A 22,011-nucleotide genomic window follows, 5' to 3' on the forward strand; every position below is an offset into this window, starting at 1 on the left:
CATCAAAATATTTAGTAAAGAAATTAAAAAAAAAACAGAATACGGTAAGTAACATTTTTTAGCATTATTCATTGATATTTTAGTTCAAAATCCTTCGAATATTCATTGTTTTTTTTTAAACAAAGCTATAAAATGAAACCAAACAAATACCCTGAAAACATAAGCAATCATAAGACAAGGTTATTACCAAAAAAAAAAGACATGGTTATTACTGCAAAACAAGGTTATTACCGCAGAATGGACCAGTGATTTGGTCTCAGGAAAGATTAGAAATGTACAAAAACACTATTTTTCAAATTCTTCAAAATGTGAGGTTTTTCCCTCCCCACAATGATCAGGAATATAAGAACCCCTTTAGAAGGAGTTCAGAAATTGAGTCAGTCTTTCAAATGTTCTTCAGTATAAAAGTGGTAATTGACACTCACCAGATGCTAATAAGAATACAGTATAGATATGGCAAGAAGATGCTTTGTCATCTACATTAACTGCTATCTAAGTGTAAAAAATAGCCTGAGTGGAATTTCAGGTAAGTCAATTTGATTTTTACAATATAATAAAGCTAAGAAAAAGTCATTAGAGAATAGGAGAGTAGATGAACAAGAGATAAGAAAAATGTTGTTCTGCATATAATTTATATATTTTTAGAAAAATGTCTTTATTCTGATATACATTGAACTAATATGTGGAAAATTAAAAAATTAAAAATTCTGTTAGATCATGGTGCTAATAGCACAGTGCTTTGCATAGAAGACGTGTTCAGCATTTGTTAACTTGTTATTGTTCAACATGCAAGCTCATTGTTTTGTGGATTTTTTTGTCACTCAGTCCAGGCCAGCCACTTTATAAAAGGAAACTTCTGTTTATCAGATTATGGTTTTTTTTTTTTTTCAGATTATGGTTTAAATAATAAAATCTGTTTTCACTACTGTACCACAATGTTAAGACCTTTAAAATTCTGCTAAGGTCCTGAAACCAAGTAAGGAAATTATATTAAGAACCTACTATACTCTAGGCATTATGGAATGTAGAGATTTAGAAGACTGTAAAGAACTCCTGGTCTATCTAAGGGAAAGGATACCTAAACCAATGGTTCAAACTTTCTGTTAAGTGCCCTGAAAGTGACTAAGTCAGCAGAGCACAGTATGGACAAGTCAGTACAGGAGCACAGAAATAGAAATAACCAACTTGTCAAAGGGGTCAGCAGAAGCTTCTGAAAGCAGTGACCTTCAAAAGTGAGCAGAATTTGGTGAAGGAGCAGCTCCAGGACAGACATTTCAGGAAGAAGGAGCAGATAGGTAAGGACACACTATTTTAATAGGGCGGTGGGTATTTGAGACATAGTGAGAAAAAGTCAATTTTCAACATCTTGGAATCTTCTCATAAGAATGAACATTGAGGAAGCCCTATGAAGGCAATTACTGTACCAGACATATGTGTAAAGACTTGGCCTTAAAGTCAAAATATTTTTAAAAAGTCAAAATATTATAAATTCTTAGGTTTCAGTTATAGTCATGCCACCAACCATGATATTGAGGGTGCTTTACAGACCTTTGTGTCTTTTTTCCAATCTTTAAATGTACGGGATTATACTAGACTATGCATTATCTAAGGACAATTTCACCCTTAAAAGCCTAAGGTTTTTTTTATGGGGTGTCTAGGTGGCTCAGGCAGTTAAGCATCTGCCTTCAGGTCATGATCCCTGGGTCCTGGGATGGAGCCCCACGTGCATTGGGATCCCTGCTCGGTGGGGAGCCTGTTTCTCCTTCTCCCTCTCCCCCTGCTTGTGCTTTCTCTGTCTCTGTTAAACAAATAAATAAAATCTTAAAAAAAAAGTCTAAGGTATTTTGTCTTGTTTTGTTTTGTTTTTAATGCAGTCCCCCCACCCAGGTCTCTAGTAGACTAGAACATATAATTAGCATCTTGATTTCTGCAATGTATTTAAGGAAAATCTCTTCTGGTGTCGTTGTAAACAAGGAGCAATGTAGGCTGAATGATACTATAGTTAACTGAATTTGAAACAACTGTATGTATTCAAACACCCTGACTTAGTTTTAAGTGGTGAAGAGGTTGCTGATGGTATATTTGATGTTTCTTTTATCTTAAATATTTGGATATTTAGATCTGTTCTGTTAAGATTTTTTAAACCCCTAAAGTCTTGATGATTCTTGATTAAATTCCCAGAATTACTTAGGAAAATTCTGACTGTTTATGTAAATATAAATGAAATGTAAATTGCTTCAAAATAATCTCACAAAAATTCTGGGCAAAAATTAAAAGGGGTAATACATAAAAAGAAAACATAAGAGGGGTAAATATAAAAGCCTGATGTGCCCTCCATTATGGCTATGGAATCAGGATAAAGGTAAAAGGGTCAATTCAAGTTTAAGGAAGTAGAAGAGATGTAAGTAAAACAAACAACAAACAAACAAAAAGCAGAATTATGGAGAGTCTTCATGAAGACACATACCAGACAATGAAATATATAGATATAGGTAAAGAGGTAATGTGGTTTCAGAAAAAGAGTACTTGTATGTAGTCATAGGATGTAAATTCAAGTTCTTTGTCCAATCTTTACAGGCATTAAGTCTTTGAGTGTAAATAAATAACCTCTAGTGACTTCAGACTCTTATTTATAAAATGCAAGTAACACCTTCACTACTTCACAAGTCATTTGAAAGTTCCACTGATCCTTGATAACATCAACTTTAAAAAAAATGTCTTGCACTGAAGATAGAAAAAAATCAACTGCACAAATACAGAATTTTAGGATTTGGGCTTACTTTAAGTTAGTACTATGACACAACAGCATAAAAGTTAACAAAAGCAAATATGTACAGACTTCATTAATGGAAATACTTTGTGGAGTTAAATAATGCCATATAGTGTTTTGTCCTGGGAAAACATGTTAGAAGGATAATGCTATCCCTGGATATCAATAAACTGGAACACATCCGGAAAAAGGTGGTTAGAATGGTGATGACAGTAAAAATATCTTAGAATAAAAAATTGATGGAACTGAGGTGATCAGTCTGGGAAGAAAAAGCTGAGGGTAGCAGACATGAAAAGCATGATGGGCACAGAATAGTGACTTGTTATAGTGCAGAGTTCAGGTGGAGAAAGGATTAGATTGTTTTTGTGGGTTTTCTTTATTTTGTCTAACTCCAGAGGGCAAAACAAGGATAACAATTGCAGAATAATTTTCAAACAATTACAACCATACAAAAATTGAGCAAGTTTTCCCAAGAAATAAGGTTGCCATCAACACAAGTGTCAATATCAGGCCAGTTCATCATATTTCTGAGACACTATAGAAAGAAACTGGTGTACGGGGTGAGAGATTAGACTGTATTACCTTGACAGTGTCTCCCAACTTTAAGAGATTATCCTTCACATAACTTTGGTTACACTCTGGAATAGTTGTACTTCCAACAAATTTAGTTGGCTCCTACAGAGAAGCATCTAAATCTGCATTTCTTGCCATGTAAATACAGATTTAATTAACACTTGCAACCTGTGAAGATGCAAAACCTTAAGTGTTAATTAAACCTCTATTTACATAGCAAGCAGTATGTAGCCCTCCATTTTCTTGTATAATACAAGGAAGTTTATTTTAAACTCCATTAATCCACTGCTGCTGGAATAATAGGATGCTCTGGTTAACTTCAAGCAAAGAGTCTTGTATTATACAGAACAAAAACGACAGTTTACAAAAGTCTTCTACTTCGTTCCTGCTGTTCAATACCAGAATGCTCATTTTAACTTTTTTCTCTATAATATTTAATTTCATCATGATAATAACTCCAATAGAATCTTCACCCTCAATAAAATAATATATAATTTTAATAAAGCCAAACTTCATTTGCAAGAACACTAAATTCAAATGTATCAAACATAAGCTTTAATTTTTAAAATTGTAATAGCATCCTTTCCTTGCTAGGATTTTTAAAAAAGATTTTCTATAGTAAAATCAATCATTAAGTATGATATAATAGTAAAAACCGATGGGAATGATTTAATGATAGAGTTAAAAGAAAAATAACTTCTCCAAAGCAGTTATTCAAATGAATAAATGAACTCTTTTTAAAAGATTAGGATATAGAGATTTTTAGGTCAATAATTTTAATCCATTTTTGATTTTGATATGTTAGGATGACCATTTTACTGCTAAGGTGTTGCCTCAATCACTTCTATTTGCTAGTTCGTTAGTTTGGTTGTATAACATGCATGAACCATATTTAGTTCTACAGGGCCTTTCACTTATTTGTTCAAAAGACATCTATTAACATGTACCACAGGCACAGTGCAATTTTACACTCCCCATCAATTCTGTGAGATATATTTGTAGTTCTGACAGAAAACCGAGACACAAGTATTTCTAGAATGGTTATAAATTCATATGAAGAGTATAATTACAATAAATAATCATAAACATGTTAAAAGCAATGCATATAAATATGTTTGCTTTACAACTGGCTCAGCACTTCAGATCATCTTCCAATTTCCTTTTGAACTTTTGAAATCAACCTCTTAACACTATGCCAGAGAACAAAAGCCATCCTGTTTGAGATTTTTGTTGATATGAAAATTCCAAATAACATTAATTTAATACATCAAAAGAAAATAAATATCTTTTACATTATCATTCTGGCAGAAACATAAGCATATTATAATACTATGGAAAAGTAAATATAATCTTCTGCTGCGGTTACTCAAACTGGATTTTGTGTTAGCATATTTTAGTCCTGATCTGTTTTTGCTCATGCAAAATGACATTGTAAAGGACAATGAAATAAAAATAGATGCAATGAAAATTCAGAAGATAGTCCAATTATCATTGCGTGAGGCAAATTACCTTTTCCATGAGTTACATCAACAGTCCATGTACAATTCAGAGAATTTGGATAAAATTCCGGGTAACCAGGTGATAAGATTGTTCCACTAGGCCCTCTAACATCTCCTCCACATAATGCTGAAAATACAAAGAAATACAGTCATGTGATCAGTCATAGTTAGAGAGGCAGAGGCTGAACAAATCTCTCCTCTCTTGAAATAGAATGAATCTGATTTTCTTTGCTTAAGCTACTTCTCGGTAATAACAGGAGTGCGTATAAGACCTCCTCCAATACTAGGGAACAGTTTCATCCACTGCAGCTCTAGAGAAGCAAAAGGTATGTAACAGCCTCTGAGAATTAGCCACAAGATAACGTAGCTCATCTTCCCACATTTGAATTTGAAGTACATACTTATCTTACACATTTCTAATTATAACTAACATTTGCATAAATTGGTCATAAATTAAACATGAGTAATTAATTGTTTAGCAGCCCCACTTTTATTAAGCTTTAAGGAAACGAATTGTTAATTATGCAGAATCATTTCTTTTAGATTCCTAAAGGGGTATGTGTCATTTCTCATATAATTCTTTTTAAAACAGTGAGCTAAGCCGCAAAACTTTTAAAGGCTATGTCTGCAATTCTCCATTGTCTTTGGGTTATATCAAGAACAAGCAGGAATGTTTGAGAAGCTATAACTTCTAAGTAAATATTCTGAGATAAGAAAAATAAATATATGTTTAATAATGTAGGTCAAATAAATTTAAATTTGATTCAATGTTCATTTTTTTAAGAACAAATCATAGTTTAAAATGTCTTCTATCACATTCAACAACCATCAGTGGTTATGCTATACCAGATAATTTTATCAGTATTAAAAATTAAAGGAGACAAAGATATAGCCAAGTAAGAATGTATATTGTAATGGAAACAGAAAGGTATGGACTCCTTATTCTATTCCATGTGGAGATGTCAGCTCTCATGGCGAAGGTAATAAGAACTGTGAATGCAACATATGGTCTTGTCTGCTCTGATCCTTGCTTAAGCAACTTCCCGGGAACACAGAAAGGTGAGACTTGGCCTTATCCTTTTCCATGATTTCTTCCAAGTAACAGTGTTGAGAAGAGTCAAGGCAATCTGGTTACTATTCTATACTGACCTGACTAGAAATACATTGTCTGCAATTCCTGTAAGTATCTAAGCATGCAGGCTTGAACTTACACACACACACACACACACACACACACACACATACACACATGGAACATTTACATATGTATACAAAATTAAAATCCACTTCTCCCTTTGCTATTTCTTTTACTCCACCAAGGAGTAAAGGCAGGTCCTTTACAAGTACCTCTCTAGGTACTTATAGATAGCTTCCTTAAGGCTAAAATAAACCCATGCTTCCAATCTCATTTATTACCAATTCATTGGAATAATATGCATGGTTTGCTACTTTAGGCTTCTATTTAGATCCCGCATGGGCTTTCACTGGCAACTATTATGACTGAACCTCTCAAATTTCCTTTCAATTTTTAAAAAAGTCTCATTGTGTTTTTGTGATCATTTAAGAGTTAGGTATACCATTTCTACTGTATCTTGCTGATAATGGTGGTGCTAAGTTGATCTGCTTTTATTTCCCTTGTAATGCATTCTACTTGACACAGTACTGTATTTTTTGTTAGACTATTTTTACATATGTCAATCTATTCCTAATACACTCTGTTTTATTTTATTCTCCATTATGAGAGTCACACACACAAAAATACAAAATAGTATGAATTTGTTGAGTGAAATGTGATGCGTGAAGATGCTTTACCATTTGAAAGGACTATATTACATACAGCTAGAGTAAAACTCAGTGAACAGAAGAGTAAAAATTAAGTGAGTCAAATTAATTAGTTAAATACAGAAAAGAAAGATGTGAAATTTGTATTCAGTGCATCAGACATGTGCCCCTATGCATGCATGTGTGTAACCACTGTGTGTATAGGATAGAGAGCATGGAAGACACATACATATGCATGCTTAATAATAAAAACACTATGTCTTATTTGAAATAAACTAAAGCTAAATAAATAGAGAATAAAATCATTGCAATTAAAAAAAAAGAACTTGTAGGGGGAAAACTCTTCTACACGTCAGCATTCTTCTGAATAAATCTGCTTTGTCAAATCTTTTTGTACTGGGAGAATTTCTTGAGAATTTTCTGTCTGCCAACTATACCTACCACATCTGTGTTGAAGGCAGAACATTAAAGACACGTTCTGTAAATGAATAAAGTTAAGTAACCATGAACACTTTAAAATATTTAGTAAGAATGATCAATAACTAAAATACTAGTAGTGAACATGTATATCGAGATTTTGATTATAAGCAGGTGATAGAGTGCATTTTTATGACACAGTGGAAGTTTCTGTTATTTTAGAATATTAGTCGTAGATAAAGGCCTTGAAAGGAACTGATTTGAAGATAGAATTTCATAGTAAATTACGGGGAAAGAGTGTGATTTAGGTATCTTTTTTGAAAGATGAAACTAAAAATATGAAAATATGTGTATTTTATACCTTCATAAAATGTAGGGTAAAATTTTGTCTACTCACTACTTTGTAGCAAAAGCAAAAGAATCACTCATACTGAACTTACAACATGATAGGCACTATCCAGAAGACTTTAATTTTTATTAACTCAACCCCCTAACAACCCAAAGAGATAAGTACTGTAATTATTCAGTTTACAAATGAAAAAGCAAGTATGGAGGGAATTCTAGGAGCCTAGTTCCAGAGTCTGTGATCTTATGCTGACTCTTAAATCGAGTGTTGATTTTGTTTTTACAAGCTAATTTTTCTACAAAAAAAATATATGTGTATATAGCAAGCTATGACATCCTTCACTTATGTTTACTTTTTGCATTCCCCTGCGAACATTCAATCTATATAAAAATTATCCAAGGAGATAAGGCATGTGGGTGGCTCAGTCAGTGGGTGACCAACTTGATTTTGGCTCAAGTCATGATCTCAGGGTTGTGAGATCCAGTCACCACCCTCACATCAGACTCTGTGCTGGGCATGGAGTCTGCTTGAGAGTCTCTTTCTCTTTCTGCCTCTGCCTTCCATGTCTCCCCACCCCCATTCACACACTCTTGCTCACTCTCTCTCAAAATACATAAATAAAATCTTTAAAAAAAATCAAGAATATCATTAATTTTCTCAGAGATTCCTTTAATCCTTTTGTATTTGAATCACAGTCTTTTTAAAACACCTAATACTTAAATGCATCAGTATTCTTGCCTTTAATTGATTTATATCTTACAAATTCTCATTTGTCAATGGCTTTGTCTGTAATTGAAACAGTCTTCAATCATCAGCAGCCACAGCATCATTTTCATCAACCTAATGAAATCCTTCATCTTTCTAAATGAGATTATTTTACATTGCAAATATTTGGAACTGTATTTGCTTTATATTATTGGTTTTTTGAACAATCACAAGAAATTAACTACATGTGCATTGGTATAATGCATAGTGATAAATGCTAATGCAGATTTGAATTGGATTAATTTTATAAGTGGTTAATTTATTACTGAATATTCTACCAATCTGATGATGTCTACTTATCTAAAGTTCCCTTCCTATTAGAATGCTAAGAAAGCATAAGGGAAAATCAGCCTACTAGAATCAGTCATAGAAGACTAAAATATTAAAATGAATAAAAGAAGGTAAATTTTATATGTGATTTTTTTTACTTTAAGATAGAAAATGGAACTCAAATATACTGTAAAAATGTAGTATACAGACTAAGAATATTTCTCTGAGAATATTTTTTTTAAAAAATTCAGTTCAAGGGAGTCATTTGTACAGTAAACTTTGTGAGAATGAGAGTGTCTAAAAAGGATGTCATGGATCTCCTGTCGCTCTCTCTCTCTCTTTTTTTTTTTTTTTTTTTTGTATATCACCTCTTCTGAAGAAATTCTTATTTATCCCAACAACCTTGCTAATGGATGCCATATGTCTTTAGGGATGCAAACACTTTTGTAACAGATGTAATAGGTTTATATGTTCTTGTGAATGGGAGATAGACAAATTGTGTATCAAGTGAAACACTGCAAAGAAATTAGGGAGTGATGAAATGTATATGAAATAGCCAGTTACTTTATGTTAGAGCAAACATCTGGCAAAGAAAAGCACATAAAAGGACAGAGATGAGTGGCACAGCAAAGTCACAACGATAGCCAAAATTATGAGTTGTGGGCAATTAGTCAAATATACCATGATTTTGTCATATATGATCACTACTTGTCACGTAAGTATCAATTAGAGTTTTAAAATAGTAAAGTCTCCTAAAAAGCCAAGCCCTTGAATGTTATTGCCCAGACTTATAAAATTATACCTTGCTCTTTGTAGTGATAAATACCTGGCAAGCACTCAACTGTCTATAACTGTAACAGACAATTTCTAGACCAGGATGCATAAAAACATTTTGAGTATTGCAATAGAGCACAGATATAGCCATCTATTACAAATCCCATTATGATTTTTTGTTTGTTTTTAATTTCAAATTTGTTTTCTTCTATTTCCAGGTATCCTCAATTTGAATTGTAAACCCAAATGAGAAACTATTCTTAAGTCCCATGCATGCTTGCTTATCTTGAACCCTTGGATCTTAAACATCAATCCATGTACTCTTTTGCTAGGTTAGTCTATATGCTCAACTCTTCTAGTAAGATGGAAGAAATAAAGAAATTATGAGTTTAAATACATTCATTTTGACTTCGGGTTCTGCAACTAATGATCCTGAGCTAATTGTACCATCCCCCATAAAATGGCTATATTGTTTATCAAACAAAATGGAGTAATTTTAGGGTGAACTTAGAGTGCCAGACAAAAGGTAAAAACAGGGCTTGTCTTAGGCAATTCAGAACATATGGCCCACCCAACTATCTATCAAATAGGGTAGCTATCTTAATTAACAATGTCTAGTTCTTAAAGGGTTGAGTCATAACAACCATATGACCTCAAATTTACTCCTAGTACTTACGACAACCTTATGTTCTCAGTACATAGACAACATCACTTAGGTGTGAATTTTGACCTACACACTACTCTTGACACTTTCTGGCCAAAGTAGAATGCTATCCTAGCTTTTCTTATCTGACCTTCTCTAGAGGCATTCAAATCTCAGTTCTATGAAAAATACTATAGAGATACTCAATAGTAAGATCCAATAAGTAGCTAATAAAAAGTGTGTGTATGTTTTGATAGAATCTCTGATGGGTCAGAAGATGTCTTTTAACAATTTATGTTAAAGAAACAAGAAGAACATATGGTTCTTGACCTCAAGAATATCATAAGGAAAATAAGAAAATGAGTATAACTATTTCCTACTCCACTAGCTCAAGGAGAAAATAGACGGTGTTTTGTTTTTGTTTTTGTTTTTTTTCATGTTTAACAATATTTCTTTCATGGCTACACAGTAAAATTAATAAATATTGATTTAGTGAATCAAAAGGTAGTTATAAGTTATCAAAAAAATCCCATAAAAAGCAAAGAACTACAGGGTCTAAGAAAAGTTGAGATTTTGTTCAGATATATTTTCCAGGTAAAGCATAAAAAGTCAATGACTTTTAAAAATTGACTAAGATTTTTTTAAGATTTTATTTATTTATCCATGGGAAACACACAGAGAGAGGCAGAGATAAACACAGAGGGAGAAGCAGGCTCCATGCAGGAAGCCCAATGTGGGACTGGATCCTCAGACGCCAAGATCACGCCCTGGGCCGAAGGCAGATGCTCAACCTCTGAGTCACCCAGGCATCACTGAAAATTGACTAAGATTTTGATACAGGTGAGGGGAGGTCTACCACTTTCTAGTGCAAGGGAAATAAAAAGATGAATAAAGGGTAAGGACAAGAAAATATATATGCAGAATAAAAACATCGGAAGTATTCCGAAAAGTCTGACAAGTATATTTCATTCATTTTTTTAATCAACACAAATTTTTTGAGTACCAACTGTGTGACAGGAGCTACTCTTGGCACCGAGGACATAATAATAAACTTAACAAAGTTCCTGCCATATGGAACTGACATTCTTGTAGAAGAGTGAACAGTAAATACATAAAGCTATTTGGGAGTGAAAAATACTATAAAGAAAAATACGAGTTGCGTGACAGTTGTAACTTTGTAGCAAAAGACAGAGTGTCAGGGGTGCTTAGGTGGCTCAGATGGTTAAGTGTTCGACTCTTGGTTTTGGCTCAGGTCATGATCTCATGGGTCATGAGACTGAGTTCCCAGTTAGGCTCCGTGTTTAGTGAGGAGTCTGCTTAAGTTTCTCTTTCTCCCTCTGCCCCTCCCCCCACTCACAGGCTCTCTTACTTTCTCTGAAAGTGAATAAATAAATAAATAAATAAATAAATAAATAAATAAATAAAATCTTTTTTAAAAAGAACAAAAAAAGATAAGATATCAAATTCAGTAAATAGCACAGAATCTAATCGAACCATTTCTTTCTTTTTCTTTTTTTTTTTTTTTTTTAAACCGAACCATTTCTGACTTGAAGTTCAAGTTTCCTTGGTCAAAAATGAAACAAGATGGATTTAAAAACAACCAGTCTTTACTCAGAAACCTGAATATACAGAAAAGAGAAATGAATTCAAAGTACTCTTTCCATCTGACAGAATGGATAGCAAAAAAGGATACTGTATTATCTTTTTGTCACATTCTAACTAGTACAGAGTATCCATCAACTATTTAAAAGGCTACACAAAATTTTTAAACATGTGGCAGCACTGAGGAAAGAATGCCAAATATATAATTGTACTTTCATTTTAAATAATTTTACTATTTTATCATTGTGGAGAATGTGGGTAGGGGCAGTGTAATAGTGGACTTAGGTATAGGATATGGATCTAGGCTGCCTGAGTTTTAATCCCCACTCTGCCTGACACAGGGCAGGATACTTAATCTTTGTTTGCCTTACTTTTCTCTTCTGTTAAGTGGTGATCATAATAGCACTCAACTGATAGAGAATTATTTTGAAAACAAACTCATATATAAAGTTTATATATATAAACTATATATACATGTATATATGTATGCATATATATGTGTGTATACGTTTGTTATATATATATATATATATATATATATATATATATATACCAGTAAATAGTACCAGTGCCAGTAAATAGTAAACTGTCACTAAATGTTAGCTGTTATAACTATAATCACCAACCATTATTATCTAGTTTGCTTTGTAAATCATTTATTATGGGCTGTGAAGACACCACAAGAGTTGATCTATGTGAGAATGAAGCATGCTGGACCTTGAGTATCCAGGCAATTGAGGCCAATCAAGATTACTTTCTTGGATGAGGGAAAGAAATCCAGTTTATTCACTTTTCTTCTTTTTATCCTAGGAAATGTAGAATAGTTTCCTCTGGGGAAAAAGTGTAGCTTAGAGAAACAGCCTAATCAAATCACGTTACCAGGTGATGGATAGTTGAGTTCAGTTTAAGTCAATGAAAAATTAAGTAGCTGCTTTATATAAACCTCAGACATGTGGAAAAAAAGGAATAAATTCAGCCCTTGTCCAGTTATCCTCAGAATGAAATGATAATATAAAAGAGGATAGATTAAGATGGAGGTTCAAAGGGACATGATCTGATCTTTCAAAAAATAATGCCTTGTAAGGATACAGGAAAGGAACAGAAAGAACTGGAAAGGACAGAGTCCCCATGGTTAAGGATCATGAATTCCATGATTAGTAATTTGAACTTTCATCTCTAGGTAACAGAAAGCCATTAAGTGTTTTTGACATGAGGTATAATATAAAATAACCCCAGTGTGGAGGATGGAAGTAAGATTGAAAAAGTTGACTGGATGTAAGGTTGATTGCAGTTGTACTGGCAAAAGACAATGAAGACCTGGGTTGCTCTCAGAAAAACTAGATCTATTCATTTTTATTATTAATAAAATGTAAGCATGATGGTATTCTTGAAATTATTTTTATCCTGATGCTCCTTCTGACATTACCTCCATACTTTTTTATCTTGGTGAACTTACTCATGCCTGCCATATGACTTTACCAGGGCTCTGCAAACATAGTACCTTTACACCATTATCTTTTGTCTCAACCATAGAAATGGATAAACACATGACCTTGACGAGGTTAGTTGTAATGAGTCCTTCTCTTCTATTCCTTTACCACAGTAACTGGTTCAGGTATGGACTAATCAGTGACCTTTCCTGGTATTTTTCTAATTGGATCATGGAAGAATGCTCATTCTTGTCTGATCCTGAAAACATGAGACTGTAAGTCTGTGTGTTCCTGCAAGTGTGTTCTCCATGGCTAAATACCCATGGAGAAAAAGCTGGGCTGGAATTAAAGAGAATTATGTCAAGACACAAAGCAAAAGACACAAGCAAAGCTCAGGTAGAAAATGGATAGAGGTTTTGAATTCATGTTTATAATTAGCTATTAAAAGTATACTACCCCTGCTTTTTCTAAGATTTGAATAAACTACAAATTCTGCTTTTATTTTTTAAAACTAGTTACAGTTGAGATTCTAAACTAGTTACAGTTGGGATTCTGGACTTACAATCACAAGAATGCTATTATAACTAGTATTGTACCAAATGCAAGGAAGATGTGCTGATGATTCTTAAAACTTGTGATAAAAACAAATTGGCCTGAAGCTGTTACAAAAGGTGATGTCACTTGAAAACGTGATCATAAAATGACGAATGCAATCTTCCCCTTTGAACAAGAATAAGTACAGAACTTGGAAATAGTGTTATAAATAAAAATTAAAGCCCAGCATCAAACAGTTCACAGATTTACAATGTGTGTGTTTTTTGATAAAAAACAAAAGTTTTTGATAAAAAACTTTTGATAAAACAAGTATGAAAACACTTCTTAAACTTATAGAAGCAGTTTCTTTTACTGTATTTGCACAAAAATGAAGAATTTCTGACTTATTCTCTATAGAAAGAAAGTAGAGGTAAGGACACTGGTAAAATATTCATCATAACCAAGAATTTCCACCACAGAGTAGTCTGTATATGTAGTCATAGCGCTGTGTAACTAGGTGGAATTTGGACTGGTGCATTTTGCCTTGCAAGGTAGTAGGTAATGTTCTATCCTTTCAGTGAATTCATTGATACCAATTTGACATTTTCAATACTATTTTGTCAAAGGTCCAAGCACACAATATGTACTTAAAATGGTTACATCAGCACATTTTGAAAATATATATACCATCTTTAGGCATAGGGTAAGTTGGGCTGGTTATCAGTATTTATTCTTTTTTTTTCTTTTTGAAGTATTGTTGACATATGACACATTTTTAATTTTGTTAAATTCAGGGTCTGATAACTAAATTACCAAAATTCAAGATAATCTTTTAAAATATGAAATATTTATAGCTGTATAAAGCCTCACAATTCATAAATACTATATTGATTTATTTTGGTTTATAAATCAGCTTATTTGGCATGTTGAATTAATTCTTACCATCACAGGTTGGAAGTGGATGACTCCACCAGTGGTTTTTTTCACATAGAAGAGGCTCTTCATGGCTAAGCCTATATCCTGGGTCACAACTAAATGAAACAGTAGAACCTATGGAGAAATCATGACCGTAGCGACGGCCATGTACAGGAATGCCAGGGTCCAAGCAAGAATAAGTGTTCACTGTAACACCTAGGAAACAAAGGGAATAGACAAAGAGTAAGTTTGATGGATTCAGATTTGCTAAAATCTATTCCTATTTCTTCAATCAATTGTGTTATGATTTTCACAAATAAATTAACATGCCAATAGCTTTATTTAAACAACCTGTAATTGTTTAACAAATTTGTTTTGACATTTCCTACCTGCAAAGCCCACATTCAGATCACTTAGTTATATAAGAACCTAATGAAAATGTATAATTATCAAACTTTATATTATTTAAATTTAAATATATATATATATATGGTTGCCGGAGTGGCTGAGTTGGTTAAGTGGCCAACTCTTAACTTCAGCTCAGGTCATGATCTTAGAGTCCTGGGATTAAGCCCCATGTCAGGCTCTACGTTCAATGGGGAGTCTGCTTGGTATTCTCTCTTTCTGTCTCTCCCTCTGCCCATCCTCCTGCTCTCTTTCTCTCTCAAATAAATAAATAAATCTTTAAAAAATACATAGATATAAATATTAGTGATATATGAAAGTACAAACACCGTACCTTTCTAAATAAAGCAGTACAAAAGCTTTGGTGGCTACTTGTCAAGGAAGGGAAATTATACTGAAACAGAAAATGGGTTATATTCCTAAATTCTAGTCCATGTTGTTACTATTATTATTTTTAGTGTGTTTTGAGAACTATAAATATTATGTTATTGGTATAGTTTTTGCAATCTCCTTATTTTCAGAGAAAGTAGAGCCAGGTAAATAGTGCCCTGGCAAAGGAATACCATGAAAATCTGGAGTGCGCGCAGTGGTAGCACTGCAAATAATCCTTCTCATCACGTTTTGGTCTTCTGGAAAAATAGAAAATTTTAAATGAATTTAATTTAAAAAATAGAAATTCACCAAATACCAAATACATTTTAAAATTTTATTAAGTGTAACAATTAAAGTTTCATTCTACTGATTTTGGGGTTTGTGAATGGTTGATTTGAAAAGAGTTTGGTTACCATCAGCTGGGGAACTTACTAAGTAGCAAAAACAACAAAAAATGTCTTTGCCTGTTTGTATTCCTGAAAAGAAAGGGCTTATGATGTTAGAGATTGTTTCACAATAGTAATTAAACCACGACATTAAATAGAATAAAAATGAGAAGTGATCTCTTATAAACTAATTTAAACAGAACATTACTGCCTTCAGGCCAGATTTGACCCAAACCAACATCCAATGCATCTTAGATCAACCTCTGCCTCTCTAGCTCTCAGTCTCCACTCCTCCTTTTAGTCACTAGCTTCATAACTTCAATTATGGTATTAAGAGCCTATGGGTGACAAACTTGCTGACTGTGACAAAGACACTCTGCCTTGACCATAGTGTCGTCTGGATCCTCTGAATCCTTTTGACTAGGCCTCACCTGTGGTCCATTTAGTCCAGTTTTAGCAACAATCCTGATGGGTCAGTTTACTGAAAATCCTCCTGTCTTGATGTCTGATCAAATTCCTTTTTCCCCACCCTCAATACCTTCTTCATTCTGACCTGCCTTCAGCAGAAATCCTGTCTGTTGGGTTTAGCCAGATTCCGTTCACCACTAATGGTCTGCTCATCTTGGCAAGTTCCCTCCCACTGATTCTCCCTACCCTGCTTCTTGAGTATGAAGTCCCACTTGTAGTCAGAGTTGAGCTCAATGTCTCTCGCCTTAGAGGAAACCCCACTGTAGTAGTCTGTTCCACTGTCTTTAATGAGTGTCGGTGAATAATTTCTTTTATAAAAACGATACATTTGAGCTTGACTTCTCATTTTAATTTCTCACTCAGTAAGTTTTCAAAGAAAAAATATAAGAGCTATCATTCATTGATTACTTACTGCATGCTAACTATTATAATAACATATTGCATGTGTGGTTTTATTTAGTTCTTAAAATTGTCCTATGTCTGACACGTGATAAAATCACACGGCTTGGCTGGAGTGGGATTGAATAAGATTTGTTAGGAATAGGAAACTGCAATGGATTAAAGGAAAAGGGCCTGCCCATTTGGAACACATTGATAAAAATTAATTGCTAAGAAGAATTAATTTTGAAATAGATGCAAAAAATGATGCTACTCTGACTCCATTTTAACACAAACATATCAAACTAAAATCTCAATTAAACTAAAATCTCAATTAAACTCAACCTTCAATTCATCTGAATTCCCAAGTATGAGTCAAGCCTCTTGTTACATTTTACAATAATATTAAGAAAATATTTTTCCATGCCATAAAGCTCTAAATAAAAAGAGAAGTTAATATAATTAAACAATATTATGGATAATACGATCTTTAAAAAAAGTAATGAGTAGATATTGATTATGGTTTTAAAATCCCATAAGCCCATTGACCAGAGCTGCTGAAAAGAGACATCCAATATGGAATATAAAGTTATATATTTCAAATGCAGAAATTTGTCTTGAGGGGACAAGAGGTATAGGAGACTTGAATATAAAAATAAGTGGTAGAATACCTATCTGTACCTGATATAAAATACCTTACAGTAACCTTCTTAAATGTGCTATTAGATCCATTCCACCAAAACTGCTTTTCACACAAAGATACATGGCAATGTATGTCAAGACGCAAGTGAGCACACATATATGTATACATCATATGCAATACACTCATATAAATATAACAAGTGTTTATAAAGTAAAAATCTTGTTTCTATGTATATACTAGAATCAAATTATTTTTAAATATCATATGTATTTTAGATTTTTTAAAATAAAACTGTAACCTTCTAAGTGGGATTATTATATGCTGATTGCAACATTGTGAGTGAATTACAGCTTGTTTTAATATGTAGTCTTTGATCAGCTATGTTAGTCATATTTGGACATATATGTATGTACTTTACTTTTCAAACTTACCATAATTTTCAATATTTTACACAGAATAATAAAATTGAGTATTCTAAATGGAAAAATGTGTGCAATTAATGTGAGTAAAATATAAAAGAATGGCTTTATGAAGTGTATGCTAAAGGAATTTGTCAATGTTCATATACATCTTAGATTGATACTATTATTGGCTTTTCAGAATTGTGCACAAATAACTAGTACATGAACTCATTTGGAATTTGTTATTTCATACTTCTGACATTTCCTTTTATAATGTTGTTACATAGGTATTGCTGAAAAATCTTTTGCAGAATTTACTAAAACACATACTTTGTGAAGTATTAGCATTCTCATCAGTCAAGGAAGATTTAATTTTATTTTATTAATAAATTTGTAGTTCTTTTAATGATACAATGGTAATACCAAATGTAGGAAAGATGGAATAGGGAAATCAAAGAATATTTTACTTACTTTCATAGTGAATCTTGAAACCATTATTAGAACGGCTGTTGTCTGTCGTAAATAGAAGGTATATAAAATTACTGCTACTGAATAGAAACTGGGGCACTTGGGTACCATTGTAAGATCCAAGCAAGGGTGACAGAAGATTTGGCCCATCATGGACTTCCAGAACATCATAATTCAGTTCAGTCTGAAATCTAAGATTAAGAGACACATGTGAAAATATATTTGTTAGAATAACACTATAAGGAAAATAACAATTTAGATTGTTATTTAAATGACTAAACATTTTACCATTTTTATATTGTAATTTTTCTTTAGCTTATCTAATATCATATATATCATTTAAGACCTCGTTATGTGCAAATACCTAAATTGTAAGCTCTTATTCCTATGGAAAGTTACCATTAAAGAGGTATGTGTATGTATTTGTTGTTCAGAAGTAAGATTTCTTTCAAATATTGTGAAATATCATCACTAAATAAGTGGCCTTTCCATTAACCATGCATTTTTTGGGAGTCACCTTTCTTTTAACTTCTTCATTTTATGGAAAAGTATGTGATTCATATTTATCTTCAACCAGTTAATCAGATTCTCATCTTAATTCTATATACATTTCAAATCTCACTTCTGCTCTATGTAGCGGCGCTTTCTTTTTTTTTTGACAAATCTATTTCGGTCATTAGAAATTCTATATAGTTTTTATTTCAAAACAGTGGTCATGATTATTATTAATTAATGATAATAATGATTATGTAGTTAATGTTTACTAAGTGCTTGAGGCTCTGTTAAATAGTTTATCTACATTCATTTATCCAAGCTTCACCTAACCCTGTAAATTAGCTCCTATTATTATACTCATTTTGCAGGTAAGAAAATTGAGGCCTGCAGAACTTAAATAGTTTAAATCCAAGTCTCTCTGTTGCTCCTTAACCACTATCTTATGCTATACTATACTGGTTGGTTTTATTTTTAGATTTTTGGTGGTAGTTACTGCTAATGTTTTCAATTCTTGTAAAAGATGTAATTTTTATAAATTGCAATCAACACAGAGCTACTTTTAACATGCATAAAATATTATTAAAAATAGCATTTTAAATGCTATTTAAGAAGTGCAGCTGAAATATTTTTCAATCTGTACCACTTTTACACCCTGTTAAGCAATATATTAGTAAAATAAATGAATTTCATAAGTTTATCTTAGTTTTTATTTTGCAATATGGAATATATTGCATTGGTCTAAAAATAACTTTTCCAATAACACGATTTAGAATAGAAAATGTATAGGAACACATTATGTCTTTTAAGTAAATGATCAGACAATAGTATATTACGAGTCCATTATTTTGTTGGTTTGTAGTCAGTGTATTGTAGTATTAAAATTGGAGTTTCACTTCGATAGCTAGTCAGCTGATAATAACCAAATTAAAATGCACAGAAGAGTCAGAGATTACTTTGAATTGAAACATAAAGAGACAATTCTTAATAGAATAGCAACATTAACTGGTGATATAGAGAACACTGTTCAGTAGGAGTGGATCCTTAAAAAAGAAAATCAACACAGATTTGCCCTAAGGAACCATAAAAATATATTACAATAACAAGGGAAATGAATTAGGGTTACGCAATAATTTGAATTTCTTTCATTTTATGTTTCAAGATAGTTGTATACATTTCTCATTAATTGCCTCAATCTGTATTATGCCGAGTGAAGTAAGTCAATCGGAGAAGGACAAACAGTGTATGTTCTCATTCATTTGGGGAATATAAATAATAGTGAAAGGGAATAGAAGGGAAGGGAGAAGAAATGTGTGGGAAATATCAGAAAGGGAGACAGAACGTAAAGACTCCTAACTCTGGGAAACGAACTAGGGGTGGTGGAAGGGGAGGAGGGCGGGGGTGGGAGTGAATGGGTGACGGGCACTGAGGGGGGCACTTGACGGGATGAGCACTGGGTGTTATTCTGTATGTTGGCAAATTGAACACCAATAAAAAATAAATTTATTTTAAAAAATAATAATTGCCTCAATCTAGTGTTCATTTTTCATGACATTAAATTTATTGTTTATCATAAACAAATGTTATGGAACCACTATATGGTGTTAAAAATGAAATTGAACCTAATCTTACTCAATTTTTGTTGTCTTTTAAAAATATTCTTGATGTAATCCAAAGCCATTTTGACCAAACTGAAATAAAGTTAAAAGAGTTATTGTCTGGAAGAGTGATACTGATAGGTATGATCTAGTAGTTAAGGTCAGAAAAAGAAATAGAAAGATGGGCTTAGGATGATTAATAGTAAATCAGTTCATTTAGAAGCTGCCAAACATTGAGAAAGTTTAGAAACTGTTGGAAGAAACAAAGCAAAATTTTTCTGCAGATCTGAAAATAAGACTTGTAAACTGGCTATGTTAAGAGATAAACAGCTAAAAAAACACATATGTTCCTTGGCATTATTATGTTGCTTTGTGTTTGATAGGAAATTCAATTTCTTAAGATTTCATTGACTTAATGTATTTGAGACAATTTCAAGGAGCCAAATAGTGGCTTATATATTTGTAATGTTATTTAGTTTTTTTTCCTCTCCCCATAGATTAAATCTAGTCAATTGCTACATTTGAGAATATATGAAAATAGCTCTGTCATCATCTTAGTTATAGTATTTATTTAAAATTTCATTTTAACCAAATTAATTTAAATTATTCCTGGGTATTAGAAAACAAAGGACATAACTCAGTAATAAACACAATTCATTATTTGGAGCCAAATTCTCTAAAAAGTATTCTCACAATGACAGAAATTATTGAAGAGCTGGCAACCAGTGTTCTTACAATAACTTGGTAGGAAATCAGAAGGGAATTAGTTATTTCAAGACATAATTCTTACTACTTAAGAGAGGATATCTTGTTTCTTAAAACAATCTTACACAGGAAATGAAGCGCCAAGATATTATAGGGTCAGTAAACAAGGAAGTGATAAATGTACATATTTCTGACTTCAAGATACCTCTAATCTAACGGATAAACTTCTCATTTATTTTTTTAACTTGATGAAGTCCCTTGTTCACTGCATCTTAACTGAACTACTCCTAACTGTGTGATGGCTGTTTAAGGTGTGGATTATTTTAAAGGAACCCATTTTCTGACAAAGCACACGGTATACGGATAGCCCTAAGTGAAAATCTCAGACCTTTAGAGGATCTTTAGAAAAGAAGAAAGGAAGATGGTATTTAAAGTTTTCCTTTCAAATTGTTCCAATTCAAGAATCTTATGGGCTTGTGTGTGTGTGTGTGTGTGTGTAGGAGAGAAGGGTAGATAGAGGACTCAACCCCCAAAACAAATATTTCAGTTTAGAACATTGTTTCAGAATTGAGACTTATTTATTTTAGTTATGTAAAGTAAAATTCAAAAGAAATATACTGATATAGCTATGCCCTGTCTATTCTAAAACAGTGAAAATAACATCAATAAATTCTTAAAACATTTCTTAAAGTTCTTAAAACCATTCTTCCAGTGTTTTAGCTAATTAACAAGGAATAGTTTTATATGGATGTATGTTGATATGTGTGTATATATATATATATGTGTGCATATATTTCTGTGTATATATGTGTGTGTATATACATATATACATTGTTATCAAGGAGGTGGAGGAGCTATGAGGTTTATAATTTACTTCAGAGAGTGACACAGGGATTAAGAAAAGAGGCACAGTTGACAAGTCTTGCTCAGTGGTGCTCGCGGGAAGAAGACAAAATCTTTGGACTCTGGGAATCATTTCTCACCCCAGGCCAGTTCTGGCTGACCTACAGAACTGTGTATTGTTGCTGTGCAGAAACCCTAGCACTGAAAATCATTTTGCAGTGTGACTCTTGCTTACAGCCTCATTTAAAGGATTTGTGTCACAGGAAGCAGATAAGAGAATAAGAAAATGGCAGAAGAAAAAGTGCTAGGTAACCATATTTATCAGAATTAAATGGGGTTTTTGTCTATTTAACTGGCATTACAGTTTATAAAAATTGTTGAAAGGATTTTTTTTTTTTTACCAAGAAGATAAGTCTGGGATGGTTTAACGTAGAATATAGGTGATACAACTAACACTAATTTTACTTTAGAGAATTCTGAAAGTATCTACATAAGATAGGCAAGCAGCAAAGAGGCCTGTGTAATGGCCTAT

General features: G+C 32.7%; 1 protein-coding gene across 2 annotated transcripts in view; it reads right to left on the reverse strand.

Annotated features, from left to right (window-relative positions):
- Positions 1-22,011, reverse strand: part of CSMD3 (CUB and Sushi multiple domains 3) — a 1,311,859-nt gene that overhangs the window by 369,449 nt on the left and 920,399 nt on the right. For both annotated transcript variants that reach the window (XM_038555367.1, XM_038555366.1), the window contains 3 exons: positions 17,845-18,032; positions 14,348-14,536; positions 4,853-4,969 (listed from right to left, as the gene is read on the reverse strand). In XM_038555367.1, the coding sequence (XP_038411295.1) occupies positions 4,853-4,969; positions 14,348-14,536; positions 17,845-18,032 (494 nt within the window). The remainder of the gene's footprint in view (positions 1-4,852; positions 4,970-14,347; positions 14,537-17,844; positions 18,033-22,011) is intronic.

Source organism: Canis lupus, chromosome 13, assembly GCF_011100685.1.
Source record: "Canis lupus familiaris isolate Mischka breed German Shepherd chromosome 13, alternate assembly UU_Cfam_GSD_1.0, whole genome shotgun sequence".
NCBI lineage: Eukaryota > Metazoa > Chordata > Mammalia > Carnivora > Canidae > Canis > Canis lupus.